This window comes from Astyanax mexicanus, chromosome 3 (genome assembly GCF_023375975.1).
Source record: "Astyanax mexicanus isolate ESR-SI-001 chromosome 3, AstMex3_surface, whole genome shotgun sequence".
Lineage (NCBI taxonomy): Eukaryota > Metazoa > Chordata > Actinopteri > Characiformes > Acestrorhamphidae > Astyanax > Astyanax mexicanus.
In genome coordinates this window covers 56,323,816-56,345,658 of record NC_064410.1, presented here as the reverse complement: position 1 = coordinate 56,345,658, position 21,843 = coordinate 56,323,816, and the positions used below count along the sequence as shown (strand labels likewise).

The 21,843-nt window shown below is 38.4% G+C and overlaps 3 protein-coding genes across 9 annotated transcripts in view; 1 reads left to right on the top strand and 2 right to left on the bottom strand.

The window, feature by feature from the left end:
- Positions 1–1,503, bottom strand: part of snx8a (sorting nexin 8a) — a 28,491-nt gene extending 26,988 nt beyond the window's left edge. For both annotated transcript variants that reach the window (XM_007247796.4, XM_007247797.4), the window contains exon 1: positions 1,394–1,503. In XM_007247796.4, the coding sequence (XP_007247858.3) occupies positions 1,394–1,430 (37 nt within the window). In that variant the 5' untranslated portion in view covers positions 1,431–1,503. The remainder of the gene's footprint in view (positions 1–1,393) is intronic.
- chst12a (carbohydrate (chondroitin 4) sulfotransferase 12a) overlaps positions 1–21,843 on the bottom strand; it is a 458,541-nt gene that overhangs the window by 72,907 nt on the left and 363,791 nt on the right. The gene's annotated exons all lie outside the window — the stretch shown is intronic.
- Positions 5,764–21,843, top strand: part of ttyh3a (tweety family member 3a) — a 120,248-nt gene continuing 104,168 nt past the window's right edge. For 2 of the 6 annotated variants that reach the window (XM_049475511.1, XM_049475510.1), the window contains exons 1-2: positions 5,764–6,130; positions 9,315–9,446. In XM_049475511.1, coding sequence (XP_049331468.1) covers positions 9,321–9,446 — 126 coding nt within the window. In that variant the 5' untranslated portion in view covers positions 5,764–6,130; positions 9,315–9,320. The remainder of the gene's footprint in view (positions 6,131–9,314; positions 9,447–21,843) is intronic. The other 4 variants (XM_049475512.1, XM_049475514.1, XM_049475515.1 and 1 more) reach the window with 4 other exon arrangements.

Sequence of the window (21,843 nt, the reverse complement as noted above, 5' to 3'; positions counted from 1 at the left end):
TAAGCACTGACATTTTTAATAATGTCATAAGTAGTGTTGATTACACTACTTGACCATTTTACGATGTTTATTACTGTCGTAAGTATTGTTAATTGTGACCCTTAATATTATATTATAGTTTTAAGTTATACCAAATAAGTAAAACACAAAAACACTGTTATTAAACCAAGCATCAATTGCCTTCTTTAAATGAATGGGCTCTTCTTATTAAAACTAAACTAAAACCAAGCTTTTTTATTTATTGAGGTTATATCTGTATAGTGTGATTTGTTGATATTTACATAACTATGCTATAATGTTGGATATGTTAATTAAACTGACTAAAACAAGAAAAAACAAGGTACTCTAAAAAAGCTGAAAATATATCTTGCTTTCTCTTCTTTTCACATTGTTAGTACTTTTCTTCTTGTATTGTTTTTGTTCTTAATATCTTGTATTTTTTTCTGTATTATGTCTTACATTTATTTCTAATTTTCCAATCTTATTTATTTTCATTCTGTTTTAAATGTAAGTTCTTTCCCTTTAATTTATAATTTTTTATAACTTTCTTTTTAACTTGTTCTACACTGAGTCTTAAATCTTTCTGTAAAGCACTTTGAATTGCCTATCCTACACACACACACACACACACACACACACACACACACACAAACACACACACACACTCCTACAAAGAAATAACCACTGCGTCCCAATATAACCTCAAATTTGTCTGTCTGTCTGTCTGTCTGTCTCATTTCCATGCTGTGCTCTCAGCCCAGGACCTGAACCTCCATCCTGATCCTTGCTTACGCAACAGGTCCTCAGTTTCCTGGCGTTCTGTCTTTTATTATGGGGGGGATACTTTTCACTATTTGCCCTGTGTCCCCCCCCCCCCCCCCCCTTCCATTCCTCTAAACGCATCTTTACTCAAAGCCTGCATAGATGCCCCCTGAGGAAACCCTGGCAACATGTATAGGCTGCTGAGACCCTCTCAGAATGACAACCAGCAGGTCACACTGGTAAACAGAGCCAAGCCAGTGGGAACAAACTGTTCCCTGCTGGACAGATACTGCTTTATACAACACCTGGAACACCTGGAACAGCTGGATCAGCTGGATTCAGTCTATACAGACTATTCGCACCTCTTTTACTACTTGTTTAAGCCTTTTTTTTCAACAGGTGAGACCTGTCGATGTATACATCCTGCAGTGTCCCATTACTCCACTGCTTTTCCATCAAAAAACTCTGTATGAGTCTTATTTAAACACCACCAGACAGTTATATCTTCTTCTCAAGAACGAGAACGAGCCAAAAACCCAAGCCCAAGACCTAAATCGACCTCAAACGACGTCTGGAACCACTTGTTCCTAAATGATCTGTAGAAAATAGTTTGATTTCTTTCTCAAATTACCTTCATTCAGCTCTCCTTCCATAGTCCAGGCTGTCATGTGAGTGCACCAACACCTCCATGTGATTTCCTGAAGGAAAAGGGAAAACAGCACTTTTCTACTGCCTGGAGTTGGAACGATATGCATTTGTTTCACACCTGTTTTCAGGTTGGTCCCGCCCCCTTTGCGAGGATTGGCTACAACAGTAGACCAGCGTTCCACTTGGAGGCTCTTGTGCACCAGGATTGGCCCCCACTAGGACTATCCCCTTTCCCTGGGCTACGATTGGTCTGTGCTAGCCAATCAGCACGCAGTCCCACCTCTTGCCGGAGAACAGGTGTGGTATTTGGAAAGTGTGTGGGCGGAGCTAGCCGTCACAGTGGAGGGAGGAGAAGTTTTAAAGCAGACCCAGCTCTCCCCCGTCGTGGTGTGGGAGGGAACCAGTGGCAGGTTCTCTCTCACCACCAACTGCACAGTTTCACATCTGTTTCTGAGCCTCTGGCTGGCTGTGGAGGTCTGATGTGGACTTTAACGCTTTGCTGTTCTGTTATGGACGCAGATTTATATGGGATTATAGTGGTGCTTAAAAATGTGTGAACTCATTTGTGAATTTTCTATAGTTCTGCATAAATATGACCTAAAACATAGTCAGATTTTTAAACAAAAAATATCAAGACAAAACAAATTGTACTTGGTTGTTCATTTGTTGAGGAAAATGATCTAATATTACATATTTTGTGAGTGGCAAAAGTATGTGGTGGGGCTTCGAGTGGCTCTGAGTGGTTTAGCAAACTAAGGTGCTGCCACTAAGATCAGGAGATCGCTGGTTCGAATCCTGGTCATGAATCATGAGAGAGCAAAATTGGCCTTGTTCTCTCTGGGCGGGTAGATGATGCTCTTTCCCCTCATTACTCCAAAGGGTGATGTCGATCGGCACAAGGCGTCTGTGAGCTGATGTATCAGAACCGAGTCGCTGAGCTTTCCTCCCAAGAGTGCTGTGATGCTACTCTGCAGCAGTCGAGAAAGGAAGCAGTGGCTGACTTCACATGTATTGGAGGAGGCATGTGCTGGTCTTCACCCTCATGGTGTAGGGTTATTGTCCTTATAAATGTGTTACCGTGATAGGATGCAGCCCCTGTGCAACAAGTCCAGTAGTAAAATTTCCCCACTACTAAATATTCCACAGCCAACTGTCAGTATTATTGTAACACAGTGGAAGAGACTGGGAACGACAGCGACTCTCTCAGTGTGAAATAACAGAGCAGAGTCAGCAGATGCTGGGGAGCATAGTGCACAGAGTTCACCAACTTTCTGCAGAGTCACTACACCAATCACTACACACCTCCAAACTTCATGTAGCTTCAGAGTTCATCACTACACACCTCCAAACTTCATGTAGCTTCAGAGTTCATCATCACTACACACCTCCAAACTTCATGTAGCTTCAGAATTCATCACTACACACCTTCAAACTTCATGTAGCTTCAGAGTTACTACATCACTACACACCTCCAAACTTCATGTAGCTTCAGAGTTCATCACTACACACCTCTAAACTACATGTAGCTTCAGAGTTACTACATCACTACACACCTCCAAACTTCATGTAGCTTCAGAGTTTATCATCACTACACACCTCCAAACTTCATGTAGCTTCAGAGTTCATCATCACTACACACCTCCAAACTTCATGTAGCTTCAGAGTTCATCACTACACACCTCCAAACTTCATGTAGCTTCAGAGGTCATCAATACACACCTCTAAACTACATGTAGCTTCAGATTAGTTCATCACTACACACCTCCAAACTTCATGTAGCTTCAGAGTTCATCATCACTACACACCTCCAAACTTCATGTAGCTTCAGAATTCATCACTACACACCTTCAAACTTCATGTAGCTTCAGAGTTACTACATCACTACACACCTCCAAACTTCATGTAGCTTCAGAGTTCATCACTACACACCTTCAAACTTCATGTAGCTTCAGAGTTCATCACTACACACCTCAAACTTCATGTAGCTTCAGAGTTCATCACTACACACCTCCAAACTTAATGCAGCTTCAGAGTTTATCACTACACACCTCAAACTTCATGTAGCTTCAGAGTTCATCACTGCACACCTCCAAACTTCATGTAGCTTCAGAGTTCATCACTACACACCTCAAACTTCATGTAGCTTCAGAGTTCATCACTACAAACCTCCAAACTTCATGTACCTTCAGAGTTCATCACTACTACACACCTCCAAACCTCATGTAGCTTCAGAGTTCATCACTACACACCTTCAAACTTCATGTAGCTTCAGATTAGATCATCAACAGTAGAGTGTAGAGAGACTCATGGAATGGAGAGTTTACATGACCGAGCAGCTCTATCCAAGCCTCACATCATCAAACGCAGCAATGCAGGCCAGCAGATACTTTTATAGGCAATATAGTGCCTATAAAACCATGCTGGCCATTAACCATGCTGGCCAGTTTTCACATTTAAACCCCATCTTAACACCTCACAATTATACAATATAAAGAAATAAAGTAACACTTAATGTTCAATTTACATACCGATATCCTATGACAAGCCTTTCATTCAGTTTGCACAGTGCAAATTTGTGAGCTTAAGCTTACTTATTAGCTACAACAGCCATCACTTATCACCTATTACCTTCCGTAAAAAGTAAAAAAGCAGACTTTGCACACCAAAATATATCTTAGCTGACAGCTGTTTTTTTGAAACTATGAAACTGTATTACGTACAGTGGAAGGTCTTGAAGATTCTTAAACTTCATGTCCAGTCCCAGACACTAACTTCTCTATGAAACACAGAGTAAATGTCTCACACTCTGTTGTAAGAAGTGTTTTGGTTGTTTGGTAACTAAGTATAGAGGTCTGGCCTTGCCGGCAGTTTGGTGGACGTTTTCCTTCCCCATATTTATACTTCTCTATAATCAGATCCCTAATGCATTTATAATGATATTTTGTCTTCATTCTTCATTTATGTTTCTATTAATATTCACTAATCATAGTGTGAGATCATACCAAGGAAAGTGTGTGGGTATGCGAAGGGCTAGGTTTGCTCTGAGAGGTTAATTACATCACTCTATTTCAGTCAGGGTTTATCTGGTCATACAAAACTTTACATCTGTAATGGGTTATCCTCTTATTAATGATATATATACAGCTCTGGGAAAAAAAAAAAAAAACTAAGAGACCACTTAAAAAATGATGAGTTTCTTTGATTTCACCAATATGAAAACCTCTGGAATATAATCAAGAGGAAGATGGATGATCACAAGCCATCAAACCAAGCTGAACTGCTTGAATTTTTGCACCAGGAGTGGCATAAAGTTCCAAAAGCAGTGTGTAAGACTGGTGGAGGAGAACATGCCAAGATGCATGAAAACCGGGATTAAACAACAGGGATATTCCACCAAATACTGATTTCTAAACTCTTAAAACTTTATGAACTTTATAAATGAGGTCTAAAAGCTCTGCATCCTTTTTGTTATTTCAGACATTTCTCATTTTCTGCGAATAAATGCTCTAAATGACTTTTTTTTTGTTTGTAAATTGGGAGAAATGTTGTCTGTAGTTTATAGACTAAAACAATCTTCATTTTACTCAAACATATACATATATAAATAGCAAAATCAGAGAAACTAATTCAGAAACTTTTCTTTTTCTAATTCAGAAATTTCTCCAGAGCTCTATAATAATGTCCATATATTCTTGTATTTTTAATAGCTTGGATTCTTTGGCAAATAAAACTGTCTATACCTCACCATCAATAGAAAATAGAAAAGTCCTTCGTACTGGTAAGGGTTGTGATTGGTCCTAACAGGAATCATTGGACACCAGGCTGGAATATTTTCTATTGTTCTGTGTTTTGATTTGTCTGAGTATGTTTCTTATTGTATTGTGTTGTTGCTGCTGGATGCCTAAATTTCCTTCGGGATGACTAAAGTATCTATCTATCTATCTATCTATCTATCTATCTATCTATCTATCTATCTATCTATCTATCTATCTATCTATCTATCTATCTATCTAGTCCTGGACAAGGCATCAGCCCATTGCAGGGTATCACAGGGCAAGTTACCATTTAGCCAAAATTTTAGTTTAACTTATTACTTATTTAACTTACAGTAGGAGTACAAAGAAATGGAAAAGCGAATGCAGAAAATGTCAGGCACATTGGAAAAATTACTATTTTTACGTGGCCACTAATTATGTTTTTTTTTTTTTTTTTACACATGATGTCACCTTAATAAAATTATACAGTGTCCAGTGTGTGACCTGATCTTCGGTGTGCTGTGTGTCAGTCTGGCCGCTGGATGTCCCTGTTCTCTAGGTTTAGGCAGCGGCTGCTCCTCCGCCCGGCGGCTCGGTGCGGTGGGTAGGTGCAGGCTGGGGCTGCTGCAGTGTGGGGCATCAGTCGGTGCGGTTCACACGCTGGATAAAGGATTTACCCGCGGAGCTCCGACTCAGAAAGCGGAGACATCGATTAATCTGCGTGTTTGGTGGACTGAATACTGACCACGTTCACTGGAGCTCCAGAAACTAACAGAGAACCAGAGAGAGAGAGGAGCCAGACTGGAGCATGAGCGCGGCGGACACGGGCAATCACAGCGGCTGGGTCGAGTAGCATAGCCCGGCTGAACATGAAGATCAGACGGCTGATGGATCTCCAGGACTAGCTCGAAAACAACAGCAGGAATAGGGGATTTATCCGGCCGACTGCAGAGCCTTCAATTCGGGTTTGTAGGCTTGGCTTTTTGGGGTCGTGTCGGTGCGGGTTTGTGGTGTATAATTTGATTGCTGGCTGAGATTTAGACTGGGCTTAATCTAGCTAGTAGCGTTGCTAGGTTAGCTAGTTAGCTTAGCTAGCGTTGCTAGGTTAGTTAGCTGAGATAGCTAGCTTCCAATAACAACAATAAAGGGTCCGGCATTTAACCTAGAAGTATTCGAATGGAGATAAACAGCTAAATATATAACAATAGAGATATATCTAACGTTTAACACAATTAGTTCAATCTTAAATCTCTTTATTCTTCTGTTTAAAGCCTAAATTAATGGAAATATTGAACAACAAAGCCATTCTAGACCCGCTTGATGTTATCAACACTGGACTGACTCTATCTCAGGCTGACACAATGATAAGGCAGTGTAATGAAAAATATAGCTAATATCTGGCTAATTAATAAGACATTGCATATTATTAATCGTATTATTAATAATACATTTCAAGAAAGGACGTGCAGAGGAGCTGGACTTGAAACTACAAATGACCCTAAAGACCCTGAACACCACCACAACCTCCTGGAGTGTTTAAACCCTTCTGAAAAAATGGTTCAAGACCAGCTTTTATTCTGGTGTCTAGTTTTAGATGGTCTTAGTTGGTTGTTAATGGTCATGGTGGTTGAAATTATGCTGGTAACCCTGGCAAAAACGACAGTATGCTGGTAAACTAGCTGTTGAACCAGTCCTTGCTAGTATAGAGTATGCTTTATTTGGTTTTGGTCATACTGGCCATGCTAGTCTTGCTGGTAATGGTCAAGCTTGGGTATAGTGGTTATGTAGCTTGGTCAGGTTTATCTACCTAGCTAATTAATCACATATTGCATATTATTAGCCATATTATTAATAGTAAATGGTGAGAAATGACATGTAGAGGGGCTGGACTTGAAACTACAAATGACCCCAAAGACCCTGAACACCACCACAACCTCCTGGAGTGTTTAAACCCTGCTGAAAATCATTTCAAGACCAGCTTCTGTTCTGGTGGCTAGTTTTAGATGGTCTTAGCTGGTTGTTAATGGACATTTTGGTTGAAATTATGCTGGTAACCCTGGCAAAAACGACAGTATGCTGGTAAAGTTGGTGGTGAACCAGTTCTTACCAGTATACGGAATGTTGTATTTTGGTCATGCTGGCCATGCTAGTCTTGTTGCTCTTGCTGGTAATGGTCAAGCTTGGTTATGGTGGTTATGTAGTTTGGTCAGGTTGATCTAAAGTTACCTAGCTAGGGTAATTAACCACACCTTGCATATTATTAGCCATATTGTTCGTAGTACAGGTCGAGAAAGGACATGCATAGGAGCTGGACTTGACCCAGGTGGTCTTTAACTGGATTTTTCACCAGGGTCTGAACACTCCTGGAGACACCACAACCTCCTGGAGTTTTTAAACCCTGCAGAAAATCCAGTTCCAAACCAGATTTTGTTCTGGTGGCTGGTTTTAGATGGTCCAAGCTGGTTGTTGAGTGTAATGGTGGTTGAAATTAAGCTGGTGACCCTGACGAAAATGACAGTATGCTGGTAAACTTGCTGGTGAACTAGTTCTTGCCAGTTTAGGGTATGATGTATTTGCTTTTTGTCATACTGGTCATGCTAGTCTTGCTGGTAATGGTCAAGCTTGGTTATTAGCGATTATGTAGCTCGGTCTTGTTGATTTTAGTAGTCAACCAGCATGGTTAAGCTTGGTTTTGCTGGTCTAAGTTTAAACTGATCGATTAGTTAGCTTGGTAATAATGGGACATATTGAGCAATCATAGCCAAAATGAAGTCATCATAGTCTACTTCAATGTTATCAACACTGGACTGACTCCATCTCAAGCTGACACAACGATTAAGTAATGTATTGATACCTATAGTATTGCTAATATCTACAATATACATGTATAACACAGACTGCAGATTATAAGCCTTATTGTTATAAATTGTGTTGAAGGACGTGCAGATGATCTGAAATTGAGACTACAAATGACTCAAAAGACAAAAGACATCCAGTGAAATATCCAGCTCAAAGCCAGCTTTTGAGACTATTATCGTCATGCTGGTTGAAATTTAGCTGTTAACCCAGGCAAAAAACAGATACTATACTAGTAAACTAGCTGGTGAACCAGTTCTTCCCAGTGTAGCTTGGTTATAGTGGTTATGTAACTTGGCTAGGTTAATCACACTGGTCCAACCACCTTGGTCACCTTGGTGTTGTTTATCATTGTAGTCAATAGTCGACCAGCACGGTTGAGCATAGTCATGCTGGTTGAAAGCTAAGCCATCAACTAGTTTGGTGATACTGGGGCACTAAGACCAGCTTTTGGGTCTTTGATGGTCAAGGTCATTAAAAAGTGGTAACCTTAGCAAAAAATTACACCATGCTGGTAAACTAGGTGTATAGGTGTATTTGGCCATTTGGCCATTCTGTTTTTGTTAGTCTTGCTGGTAATGGTGAAGCTTGATAATAGTGGTTATGTAACTTTGTCAGGTTGGTCATAATGGTCAAGCAGTATGATCTTGTTAGTCTTGGTGAAGCTGTACTGTTTGGAATCTTTGTCAATTAGCTTGGTCTTGCTGGTCCAGCTGTTTTACCAGCATGGTCATGCCAATCTTGTAGGACTTACTGGTCAGCCAACTTGGTCAAACATGGTTATAATGGTTATTTAGCTTGGTAAAGTTGACCCTTGTAGACCAACTACTAAACCATCAAACAAATCAATTAAAAACAGACCCTGGTTAAAGATGCTATGGTCGAGCAGCTTAACCAGCGTTACCGTCTTGACTTTATTTTCAGGTTAGCATGACGGTTTAGAAATAATGTGTAAAAGCATAATTATGCTACTCTATTGTCATACTTATTATTAGTGATGTAAAATAGTCTTAGTTAAGTATTTCTGGCACAGTGTATAAATCCAATAAATTGAGGTTATCACACAATCATGGCTAAAGCAATGTGATCATGCTTATATAGCTAATGTCTAAAATAGATTATTCATGCTATTATATGTAACAGATGTCAAGAAAGGGCACTCTGAGGGTCTGGACACCTGCCTGAACACCTGAGTGTTCACAGATTGCTGTTATTTCTGTCTTTACCATCCTATCTATCTTAAATCATCCATGCCACTATCTTCTTCAGTTAAGTCTTTCTCCGTTACTGTAGGTGAGAATGGCCGCCGTAGTGAATTACTCTCCACCATGGTGGGTCAACCTTCTTCATCGCCTTCCTCACTTCAACCTGCAGTTTGAGCAAACCAGCAGTGATTTCCGACCTGAGGATTCATCCTACCAACAGGTAAGAGTCTTAGAATGTATCTGTGACCCTTTAAGGCTCTTGTTTACTGTAACACATTTCATATGTCATTATTATAACTTTTAGGATAAATTTGCAGTGTAGTTATGTATTAATACATATATTTCACAGATATTATGTAATTTTAGTGATGGGTATATGTCTAGATGCCGTGTGGAGTGCTGTGTAGAACACTACTGCCAAAGAAGCAGATACAGCTCGCTAGGTAATGTTAGTCAGTTAGCATAACGAGCTGATACACTGGAGTGATGGTACCTCAACTCTGTGGAGTCAAACACTCAATCTTGCCTGGAGAAAAATGAGAATAGCACTTTATCTGAGGAGCTCCTGCTGCTATTCCTCACTGAATGAGTGTTTTTAATTCGAGTAAAATAGAAAAACAACAGCAAACCTGCAATTATTCACTCAGAAAAGAGTTCAAAGGCATTCAAAGTTCCTTTCATTCCCCAGATGAGCTCAGAATCGGTCCTGTGTACAGAATCATTTATTCGGCACAAATGATAAAACTCTGGTGCAAAAACTTTGAAATTGAATTTATTTGTTAACTGGAGAAAGAAGGCAATTTTGACTGATTTTAATACTGTTATGTCTATGATGGCTTCAATAATAATGTGTTATAAATTGCTATTAAACTTGTGCGGTAGAGCTTTTGAGAAATATCTCTTTGAGTACTTAAACATTGAGTATTTTAGGTCTATTTACAGTGGAACTATTTATGGAACTATTTTAAATGTTTAGTTTTATATTAAAGTTGTTGCAGTATCTCTTTTTAAGGTCTATTGTTTACATTCTTCAGCTGTTTTTCTGCTAATAAAGTCTGATTTCTAAATATATTGTGTAATTTTGTGAGACAAAATTAAATCCTTAATTTAAAGCCTTATTGTTTTATGTTGTATGTACTTCTAACAATAGAGTAAGTAACTCATAAAAACGCCCATTTATACAAACAAATAAAACTAAAATAAAATAATAAAAATACAGTGATATACCATAACCAACAGAATGTTAAAAAAATACAGTGATCTACATATTTGGTCATACTGCTCAGCACTATTTTAGTTCTAAGAAAATTTCATATTACTAAATATATGTTGGTAATGTAGTGTTATAATTTAATAGAGATCCTAGTTACTGCTGTTACTGGTATACACAATCTGCTTATCCCAAGAATGGTAACTTTACAGTAGGAGGAAAAAAACTTTCCTAACCTAGAATGGAAGTTAATGTACAATACTTAGATCTGTCACGATAATTCCATTATCGACTTATCCTGCAATAAATGGACAAATCAAGAAATTAAAGCATGGGTAGTACAGTATTAGTGATACTGTTTTTTAAATTAAAGACATGATTCTACAGCAATGGTACTGAATAGATACTGTAGCAGTGACTGTTCTACATCAGCTGAAGAGCCTGTCCCGTCCAGGGTTCATCCTGCCAGAAAAGGACACCCACAAGTGTGGTGGCTGAAGGAGGGGCCTGTAAAGCCACAGGCTGTGACTTTTCGTCATCAGGATAACAGATGGTGCTACGAGTACAAGCCTGTTGACAGTGTTTGTAATTACCAGCTCGTCTAAAGGCCAGGTCTGACCAGGTTTTGGTTCAGCAAAGTGTTAGAGATTAGTGGAAACTGGGATGGCCCAATCAAAATGAATGTAAAATATGGAAACATTGGGGACTTTCCCTGTTTAAACTTTAACTTGTGAGTCAGAACAAATAGTGTGGATTGTTGTTCTGTCTGTTTTGATCTGAACTTGTAGCTGCTAAGAGAAATAGTGGAAAAACTGCATGCTTTCTGTCCTCCTGTCCTACTGCAGATTTTTGTATATTTTTTTGCAGTTGGACTTTGGCATATTTGAGTTAGGTCAGTGTTTAAACAAACGTCACAATAGGAAAGTGTTTGAGAGAGTAAACCTGCTGCAGTCTGTAAACCTGCTGCAATCTGAATTCGCACATCTTATTTTACGAATGTAATACTTTAAAAATCTATACTACCGCATCTCTGAAAATTTAAGTAGTATTGAAAAGTTACTTTATTTCAGTAATTTAGTTCAAACTGTGAAACTTATAACAGCATATAGATGTACTATACACAGAGTGATCTATTTTGAGTGTTTATTTCTTATATTGTAGATGATTAAGGCTTACAGCCAATGAAAACCCAAAAAACAGTGTTTTAGAACATTTGAACACTATACAAGACCAATCTGTACTTTTGGCAGTGTGGGCAGTGTGCCAAGTCCGGCTGGAAAATGAAATCTGCATCTCCATAAAAGTTGTCAGTAGCAGAGGGAAGCATAAAGTGCTGTAAGATTTTGTGGGGAAACAAAACTGCACTGACTTTAGACTTGATAATAAAACACAGTGGATCAACACCAGCAGATGACATGTCTCTCCAAACCATCACTGATCATCAGTACATTTTATTAATTGTAAATCAAGGGAGCAGAGTCTGGAGGAAGAGTGGAGAGACACACAGTCCAAACTGCTTGAGGTTTGGTGTGAAGTTTCCACCAATCAGTGATGGTTTGGAGAGGCATGTCATCTGCTGGTGTGACATTAATGTCTTCCACATTGTCCATATTGGAATTGCGTCTTTAGTGTGAGTTCTAATGATCGCACTGGCTTCAAAAGTCATAGGTCTAGAAGAAAAGAAAAACACAGCTGACCTTTAGTGCTGAAAGGTTGGTTTTACACTCATGTCAATCTAAAGTTTTGCAGTGTCTGCCAGCTCACACAATCACACACACACACACACACACACCTATCCCTCAGCCATACCATTAAACCCACTGACAGGTGTGGTGAGCACCATTATCCTGTTACAGTGGCAGCTGTCAAGAGATAGATGTATTAGGAAGTCAGTCCTTGACATCGATGTGCTGGAAGCAGGAAAATTGGGCAGGTGTAATGGTCTGAACCCATTTTACTCCAAACGCAGGTAGGGCTTTGGGTGGAGGTTTTGCCGGTATACAGTGGGGAGGGTCATGGGAGGGTCATGCCCATCCAAAGGTCTATGATGCTTGTGGGAAGTGAGTACTAACCGGTAAATTTGATCCTAATGAAGATCTCCAGTGTCTGCAGTTGTCCTACAGGTTGACCCAAAGAAAGTTGTAAAAAAAAAAAAAAAAGGTTCTTTTTCAGAGTGTTGATAGCAGAGTGACACTTACTGACACTCTGAAACTGGACCTCAAGAAAGACATTTATTTATAAAAAAATGCCCAAGGTGAGGTCACTTTACTTATTTAGTTCTGTTGTGGTCTAGACCTAGATCTTCTGTAATATTATTTTATTCTGTGGGCTGACCATCTTATTTTATGTATTTTATTTTGCTTGAAATCCACTAGCAGATAGTAGTAGTACAGAATGTGGTGTAACGTAACCCAGTTAGAAGATGTTGCTCTTTGAGAGTTTGTGTCTCATTTACATTTCATGAAATATTTATGTATTTTCATTACTGTCTCTAAGACTCTACATGTTTTGGTAGAGTACCAAGAAGAAGAGGTGGTGTATCTGTATTGATGTGTACCAATATTAAGTAGATACACTGCTTACAGCGAGGCATGTTGCAATACTCTTTGCTATCTTACACCCCCGTCAACAGACTATTTTCACACCTTGCTCCCACACCATTAAAGAAGTGTCAGAGTTTAGGAATAAATCTACGCTGATGGGTGTGGTGGTCTGGAAGTGAGGTGTGTTCAGGTACATTTCTGGCGTTTTGCTATTTTTTAGTGAAAAAACAAAGGTGCTCCACTGACTGAAATGAACCTAGAAAACAGTCTCTTGTCAGAGTCCATTCCTATAGAGTGCAAACCCAACTTTTAACTCAACAATAAACAGAATATAAATATAAAGAATAAAATAACATTGCTGTTTTCTTAAATGAGCCGCTGGTGTATCTTTATAGTGTGAACGGGCAGGTCAGTAACCTCTGCTGATACACACAAAAGCACCGCGCTGTTAAGATACAAAAGTCAGAGTTCCCTTGCCTCTTAAGGTGAATGACAACTGTCACACTGATTGTTTTATTTCACATTACGCCCAAAACATACCCATGATTAAGATAATTAAAATAGTTTCGAGCCACACGAGGCCCATTTTTTGTGCTCTAATGATACCAAAGACACAACAACACTTCCTAAATCCAGCTGCACGATCTGCAATTGACTGGCGCGATATAGATCGCTGAAATAGGCTCCTATTTGTCCTAATGTTTGTGGACAAAAGTTATAGTGAAAACAGCTGTTGCACCTTTTACTGAAACACACATACATAAAACAGCAGCTTAGTCTTGCATTGCATTATAGAATGCATCATCAGAGCTCCAGGCTAACTTTTACCCAACTGTCCCAAAACAATATTTCTTTTGATGATTTGATTGCTTTAATCAACAAGAGCGTAAGAGCCTAAGGTCAGCTTCCCACCTTATTCCATTGAGAAGTTTTAGATAGAGCACCATCATTCCAAAGGACATGGTTCTGCTGCTCTGTAGCTCAATGCTGCAAGGATCTATGCCCCTAATTCATTGTCTGATGTTAGGCTTATGTTAATTTGCTCATATTCTATTTGCTTGTTTATTAAACAAGCTGTTTGCAATTATACACCTGTGTCAGCAAATGGGTTCTAAAGTTTGGCACAAGTATTTATAAAATATTATATTGTATCATGCATGCTTGATTAAACCTTTTTCCCTCTTCTTATTTTAAAACTGCATAAAACTTAACATTTCTACTGGAGTAGTTACAATCATTATCACCCATATTATGCTTATTATCTCTTAAGTAGACTGTTGCACTTTTGTTGTGTAAAAATAATGCAGATACAGATTATATATCAAACAGCACCAGTAGTCTTTTTCATAACAATGTTGCTTGTTGTCCTCAAAAGAGGCACTAAAGTGATAATAAGGATGTTCTAGCACTCCTTTAAAAACTTTAAAACTGTAAGGGAACTTCGCTTGACTCATGTTCTTTGTCATAGCTTAGAATAGTCCTATCAGCTGTCCAAAAACAGCTAATTCTGACTGCTAACTGCTGAATAAACACAATGTCAGGAATGTGGTAAAGCGGCATGTAAAACATACATACTCAGTAAAAGATTTAAATTTGGGTGTTTTTGCAGTTGTAGTCTGCAGGTTTGTCTCCTGTCGGACGTGCTGCTGTTGTTTTAATGTTGTGGCATGTTACTGGCATGTTTTATCAGGCATGCACATTATAACATTTCTTAGGGGCCGCATCGGTTGATGAGTTTGTTTACTTGAGCGTTTTCTCCCTTTGTTTGGTTTGGTTTCACACATCCACAAGCAGTGGACCAACACCAGAAGATGACATGACTCTCCAAACCGTCACTGATTATCAGTAAATTTTACAGCATTTCATTTGTAAATCAAGGGAGCAGAGTCTGGAGGAAGAGTGGAGAGACACACAGTCCAAACTGCTTGAGGTCTAGTGTGAAGTTTCCACAATCAGTGATGTTTTGGAGAGTCATGTCATCTGCTGGTGTTGGTCTACTATGTTTTATCAAGTCCAAAGTCATTGCAGTGTTTTCCCGGAAAATCTTACAGCACCTCATGCGGATTTCATTTTCCAGCAGGAGCATGTTTCCCACACTGCCAAAAGTACCAATTGGTTTTATGTAATATTCAAATTTTCCGAGACACTGATTTTTGGGTTTTCTTTGGCTGTAAGCCATAATAATCAACAAAAGGAATAAAGGAAATAAATGCTTAAAATAGATCCCTCTGTATAAAATATACAAGTTTCACATTTTGAACTGAATTACTGAAATAAAGTAACTTTATATAGTATACTCTATATAGAGAATTCCAAAGAGCATCAAATAAGTGCATACCTGCATTGATTTGGAGATAAATGAGTAGCTTATTTTTCTCAGGTATGAATGAATGCGTAGTGGCATGTCACGACACACTCTGAACTCTTCCCAGGAATCTTTTAGTTCAGCTGAAATATTGCATCACAGTAATTGGCTATGTTTGTGAGTAATCTTTCTCATTATTTTCTAAATAGCCCAGTTCTGTCTTGTTTGTGCTACACAAAGTAGAGCGTAGATTCTCCGCCCGAACCTGGCCCGACCAGATTTCCCACCATTTTCGTCATGTCGGGCTCCAGAAAATTGTCTGCAATGTAGGTGTCTTTTTTTAAATGCTATTTTTATTTTATATAAAGCTATGGCGTGATAATCACAATATAGCAAAGTAACTTATCAAACTTTGTTTTAAAAAAAGTTGCACAAGTGCTCACTTAACTTGCAGCACTGTGCAATGAATAGACTTATTACTTATAACGTGATCATTGTTTGCATTGGTTGTGTTTTAAACCTTTGGGGATCTGTTCTTAATAATAATAATAAAAAAAACTTAAATAATAGGTCTATGCTTCTTCAGTGTTGCAATGTTCATGAACATAATGCTGAACAGATTCAAACTGCTCATTCAAACAGCCTGAAAATGTTATTAAAAAGCTCAGTTTTAATACTCAACTTACTAAAGAAAAAAGTTAGTCTTTGGCTTAAAATGACCATTTATGGTGTGGGTTAGTTTGGGCTGGGTATTTTTGGCCTGATCTAAACACAAAGTACTACTGTGTTGCTGATGCAGTACACTAATACTAAAATAAGGACCATTATAAAGTACATTTACAGTTACAGTCCACATTCTGAACCAACAAAGCATTGGAAAACTGTAAGAGCACAGTAAATCTGAGAGAATAGCCTCTATAGTGTGAGTGACCCTGCATGACTGAGCTGCTCTCATGATTAGCCATCTTTCGTTGCATTTGGACAGAAGCGCTACGCTAAGCTGGTGAGTAGCAAAGAGCACAGCTGAGGGTGGGGGAGGGGCACTGCGTGGCACTTGTTCAAGGGATCGTACTTAACCCGAGATGTCGGCTTATTTAGTTAAGGGTTAATCTGACCCCCTCAAGCGCCGTCCACTGTTGTCCTGATGTGCTTATGTCTCTGAACTTTGTCCTAAATTCAGGTTTGCCTAATGGTTAAACTCTTAAATCATCTTTTTCTTTTGAAGCTCTGAAAGAACAAAGAAGCAGACGTGGTTTTGACTGTTCATCGACCCAAACGTATTAATTATTCATAACAGCGTACCATAAATATTCAGTTGTTGGGATTTGGGGGTCTCGGGCAAGATGATGCTGTAAGCTCTGTGGTAATAGTTCGGAGATAGGCTGAGAGGGATTGATGTCGCCGTTTTGATCTCGACACAGGCTCCGAAAATGAGGAGTCGAGTCAATTAAAGCTGAACGTGGTTGATGTGGTAGTTGTGTCAGGCTGATTGGGCATGGGAATCACTGGGCATCTCATTATACAGTAATGTCATGATACATTGCTGTGAAACGATGATATCACAATGATTTTCTGCGATATTCGATATATGACCAGACTGTTTTCTACGATATTTAAAAGTATTGCCTCTGTTTCAATAAAACTATTGATATTTGATGCCACACATATCTATATAGTGCATTTACTAGGCTAGAGCTAGTATTTAGCTGCTGATGCTAACGCTTCTGCACCCAGCCTTATTGAAAATCTGGAAATCTAAGCTTACTGTAAATAAATGGAAGCACTTTACTCACACAAATAAACAGATTTTAAGAGAGAAATTTGTGCAAATTAACATCCAGCACTTTTTTTTGTTAAGAATTACAGGTTTGTTTTCTTAACTTAGCTTTTTTTTTAACTTAGTTACCCCACCACCACCACCACCACCACCCAGAGACCTGCGAAATTAGAAGAAAAACATGGTGATGGCACTGTTCCTTACTAGTGTTACATAATGCATCTTATAATCTAGTGTGCCTTATGTATAAAAAAAGACCAGAACATAGACATTCATTGAAAGTGCCTTATAATTTGGTGTGCATTATAGTGCAAAAAATGCAAAACCTTTATATATGAATTTAAAATATATATATTGTGCCACCCCTAAGGCTGATATGGTGTTTATGGTGGTTTATGTTTTTGGGATACCAAAAAAATAGTTTTTCTATGATTATTTCAGCTGTCGTTGTCGAGTATGTGGGGCAGTAGTACATGCTTGTTGGCTTTGTTTTGGACTTGTATGGGAGTGAATGGGTTGTCATGTTGCATTTCACGCTAGAGATGAAATGACTGTCCTTTGGGGGTGGAGGTGGGGGCATCAGAGGCTCAGGCGGTGCGCAAGTCATCTGAGAATTCATACTTTGAGGATCATCCCCTGCATTGACTCAATAGAAGCAATGTACTATTTGGTAGGGATGCATCAATATGGGAGTTGTGGACCACTGCTGATAAAAGTATTACATTATTAATGTACGTAACAGACTGTGCTGATCCATAATTGTTTATAAATTGTGAAAATTGGGACTGAACCTATCTGAATTATCATTACAGAGATTTATTATTGATTTCTACGGCTACAGATGCAATAAAATAATCAAAACACAGATTCGTTTAGCCCAGAGTCCCAGAGAAAAAATAAATTCAGTGTGTTACTCTTACTCTTATCTTATATTCTAATATTGAATCAAATTGAATGAAATTTGTTTTTATTGAGCTTTTTACAACCTTTTTCTGATCACAGATCTCTGGTAATAAGACACATGAACACAGACAAAATAAGCGGCAGTGGCAGGAAAAACTCACTCAGAGCTGTAGAAGAGTCATTGGGAGGAACTAAAAATTGTTCTGATTGTCTTGATTTTTTTTTGCGATAATTATTAATCAGACAAAGGGGAAATGTGTTTATTACACTATTTTTTAATATGTATATATTTAATATATTAAATAAATTAGTGTCCAAAATGTTCCTATCTATCTATTTGACCAGATATTGGTCAGATATGAAATATTTTATAGAACTAATGTTGTAATTATATAAGAAGCACAAAACCTCCCATTATTAAAAAAGTTTTCACAAAGAATTAACCTGAGATTTACTTTAATTGTATTATTATTGTATATTTAATAACACAACAACAGTGTAAGAACCATAAATTTACACTTGGCTGTGATTCTCAAACACGTCTACACAACATCAGAGTCAGAAAAGACCCTTAAAAAGGCTTTTGAGTAGTTATTTAAAAATGTTTGACTTGCAATTCGCCGTAGACCCAACTAATCAATTATTAAAATAGTTGAATCAATTTAATCGATTGCTTGTTGCAGCCCTAGATGGATGATGATTAATGGTAATATTAATAATAGGGGTGTAAATCACAAGATTCATCACGGTACGATACGATGCGATACAATCCGATTTTTTTAGTCAACGATGCGATAATGTACGATACGATACGATATGATACGGTTCAATACGATTTAATGCGATTATAATCTGCCCCCAGCCATTAGGAGACCAAGCAGGGCAATTTACATACCAATGTATTCGTCTGAGGGTGGACTATTGGTTGAAATAGGTGTCAATCACTTTTGTGACCCTGGAGAAAGATTATGACCTGATTTGATTGGACACCCCTGAACACAATATGATCCAGCGCTCACGCCATTGGTTCAAAAGATGATCACTCAAGAAAAATAGTGGTTTGTGGACCAATAAAAACACAGAATCTAGAAGAGGACATCCTTAGCTTTGTATTCATGTACAACTTTACGTGAAAACATTACATTGCGTGGTCGCTAGGAGCCTGAGAATATTAAGTTTCAGCTGCGCTGAAACTAAACGCATGTTTGTGAGGAGAAGTGAGCAGGGGAAAAAAGGACTTTGTTATATAAAGGATATGTTATCTGCGGTTCAGAGCTGTATTGTGGATGCTGTGATAGTAAATTTTCTATAATATAATCTGATGTTATTTTACATACTAATAATATTTTAAATGGCTATTGTTGGGGAGGCGTGTTCCTCATGTAAACAATGTGAAGAAAAAAAAACAGGCTGTTTTCAGTTGGAGATTTCTGGCAACTGGTTTCATGTAGATGGCTGTAATTTTGCATTTAACTACTTTAATTTTAGTTAAAGTAGTACTAAAGAATATGAGGCGGTTAGTTGGTCGGTGTGTTTAGAATATTTGACGCTTTTAAGCATTCTACTTTACATAGTCAGGACGGGCCTGCTAGGGGGCGCTTCTGCAGTGAAAACCACATTCATCGATATTTTTACGTCAAATCGATGCATCGTATCGTTCATAATTTGTATCGATGCATCGATACAGATCGATGTATTGTTACAGCACTAATTAATAATCAGGGTTGGGTAATAATGTATTACATGTTGTGGAACGTAATCAGGATTTAAAAAATTATAATTGTAATCTGTTAAAGATACTGTAAAGTTATGTAATTAGATTACAGTTACCTTTTAGTAAAATGTAATTACTTAAAAAAAAAAGAAAATATACTTTAAATCAGTAATTCATTCTGTTATTTTAGTAACATTTTTGAACAAGTAATCAGTAATCTGTATCAGGGTACCCCAGAGGTCAAAAGAAAGGAGAAGTAAAAGGAGATGCCATCAGGTAAACTTTTATTAGCATCAGACTGTACAGATGGGTCATCATTAACTTATAAAAAGCAGATCACTTTTCCACCAGAAGAGCTCTGGATCTTGAACCAGTTTCTTTCGGGCTTATAAGAACTGTGGTGCTTTTCAGTGAACCAGCCCGCGTTTACACAAGTTTTAGTGGAACTGTCAAAAAGTCACATCATACGTTATCAAAAGAGGACGCTGCACAGCGATGGTGAACAGAAGTGGTCACGGTTCACGAAGAAGAACCTAGTATTCTTCGGTTCCCACTGCAAAAGGAACGTTCCTGGTTTCGAAGCCTACTGTTGTTGGTGGAAATGCGACCAAAGGTTCAAAATTAGGTTTACAAACCAGAACGGTGCCAGCGTGTCTGATTTTGGCAAAACAGCAGTTCTTTTTTCTTTTTCAGATGCTTAATAGATGAAGATTTCCTGCTTCAACTTCCTGCAATTGGTCAGAAAGTCAAAAACATCTAAAAACATTTTGTAAATCTGTTAACATATTTGGGGAAGCCCTTATTCTCAAACTAGTTCCTGTATTATTTTGTTTCTGGTTCCTCTTTGGGTACTTCTTTGGGAGTGGTTGGACACCCTCAGCTGCTTTTTAGAAATATTTCTTCCAAACAGCACTAGCCTCACTCCTAAAACATTTTTTACATTCCGAATTCCTAACGTGAATAATGGTTCTCCACTCTGAGGTTGTAGTTCTGAGCTAAATGCTGCATGTTTCCCACTCCCACACTCTCTGCAGGCTCAGTGTGGGGTCCGCACTAATCCCTGCCTGCACTGTGCTGGTAGTGCTGGGTTTTTTTGGAGGGGGAGGATCTGGCAACGCTTCCACGGTTGTCTGTGCAGCTTCACGCCGGAGGAGGGTCTAGATTGGACCCTACTCTTTTTGAGTGTGATTATTTGATGCGTTCCAGTGTGTCATTCAGGGGAACGCCGTTTGAAGAGGAGGAAGCTAGAGCCGGGATGTTGCTAATCTGTTTTGTCAGTTTGTTTGCCTGGCGCGATACAGACTGACGAGGCTGTCTTGTCGTGAGGCCAGGCAGGAAACGCAAGCTGTTTCTCTCAGCGGAGCGCTGCAAATAAATTCATCACATGACCCTGCTGGCTATTAAAGAACTTGCAAAGGTGCCATTAACAGCACAAGTTGGAGATGCGCTAACCTTTTCCAACTACAAGCATTTGTTCAGTCGCGGCGCCTTTTTTAGCGCTTTTGTTTTTTTAATTGCTCGCAGTAAAGTTCTGTCAGTGTTGTGCTGAATTCTGCCTGCCTGCCAGAATCTGCCCCCCCTTTGTGTACTCATGCCTCATTCGGCAGAATGAGCAGAACAGATTCCCCTCATATTCCTTTTATTTCTGTTTTAAATAAGGGTTAATCTACAGTTACAGTAGATACAAGAATCACCAGCATGATCTATGTACCCATACTGCTGCCTGTCACATGCATGTGAAATGAAGTCAGTTTTTGGCACAACATTAATTGGTTATTTTTCTTGTTCTATTTTTAATTGAGACACAATAGCCTGTCTTAACTTCCTGTAGTTGTTCTGAACGTCTAAACCATCCAAAAAATGCCTAATATACCTAATGATGAATTAATTAATCAGATTTTGACTTTTAAAACACATTGAACTGTTATAAGTATAGACAGTCATGTGAAAATAGAAGACACCTCATTAAAACAACATCATTGCTAAACGTATTTATTCGTCTGGACGTATTTAATGAATATATAATATAATGAAAATAAAAGATTCAATCAATAAAAAAAAAATCTATGATTAATCACAACAATATTCTGTGATTAAGTGCGATTAATTAAAACTTGTTCATCTCAAGTTGCAAGTTTTTATAGTGGATATTTAAATGTGAATAA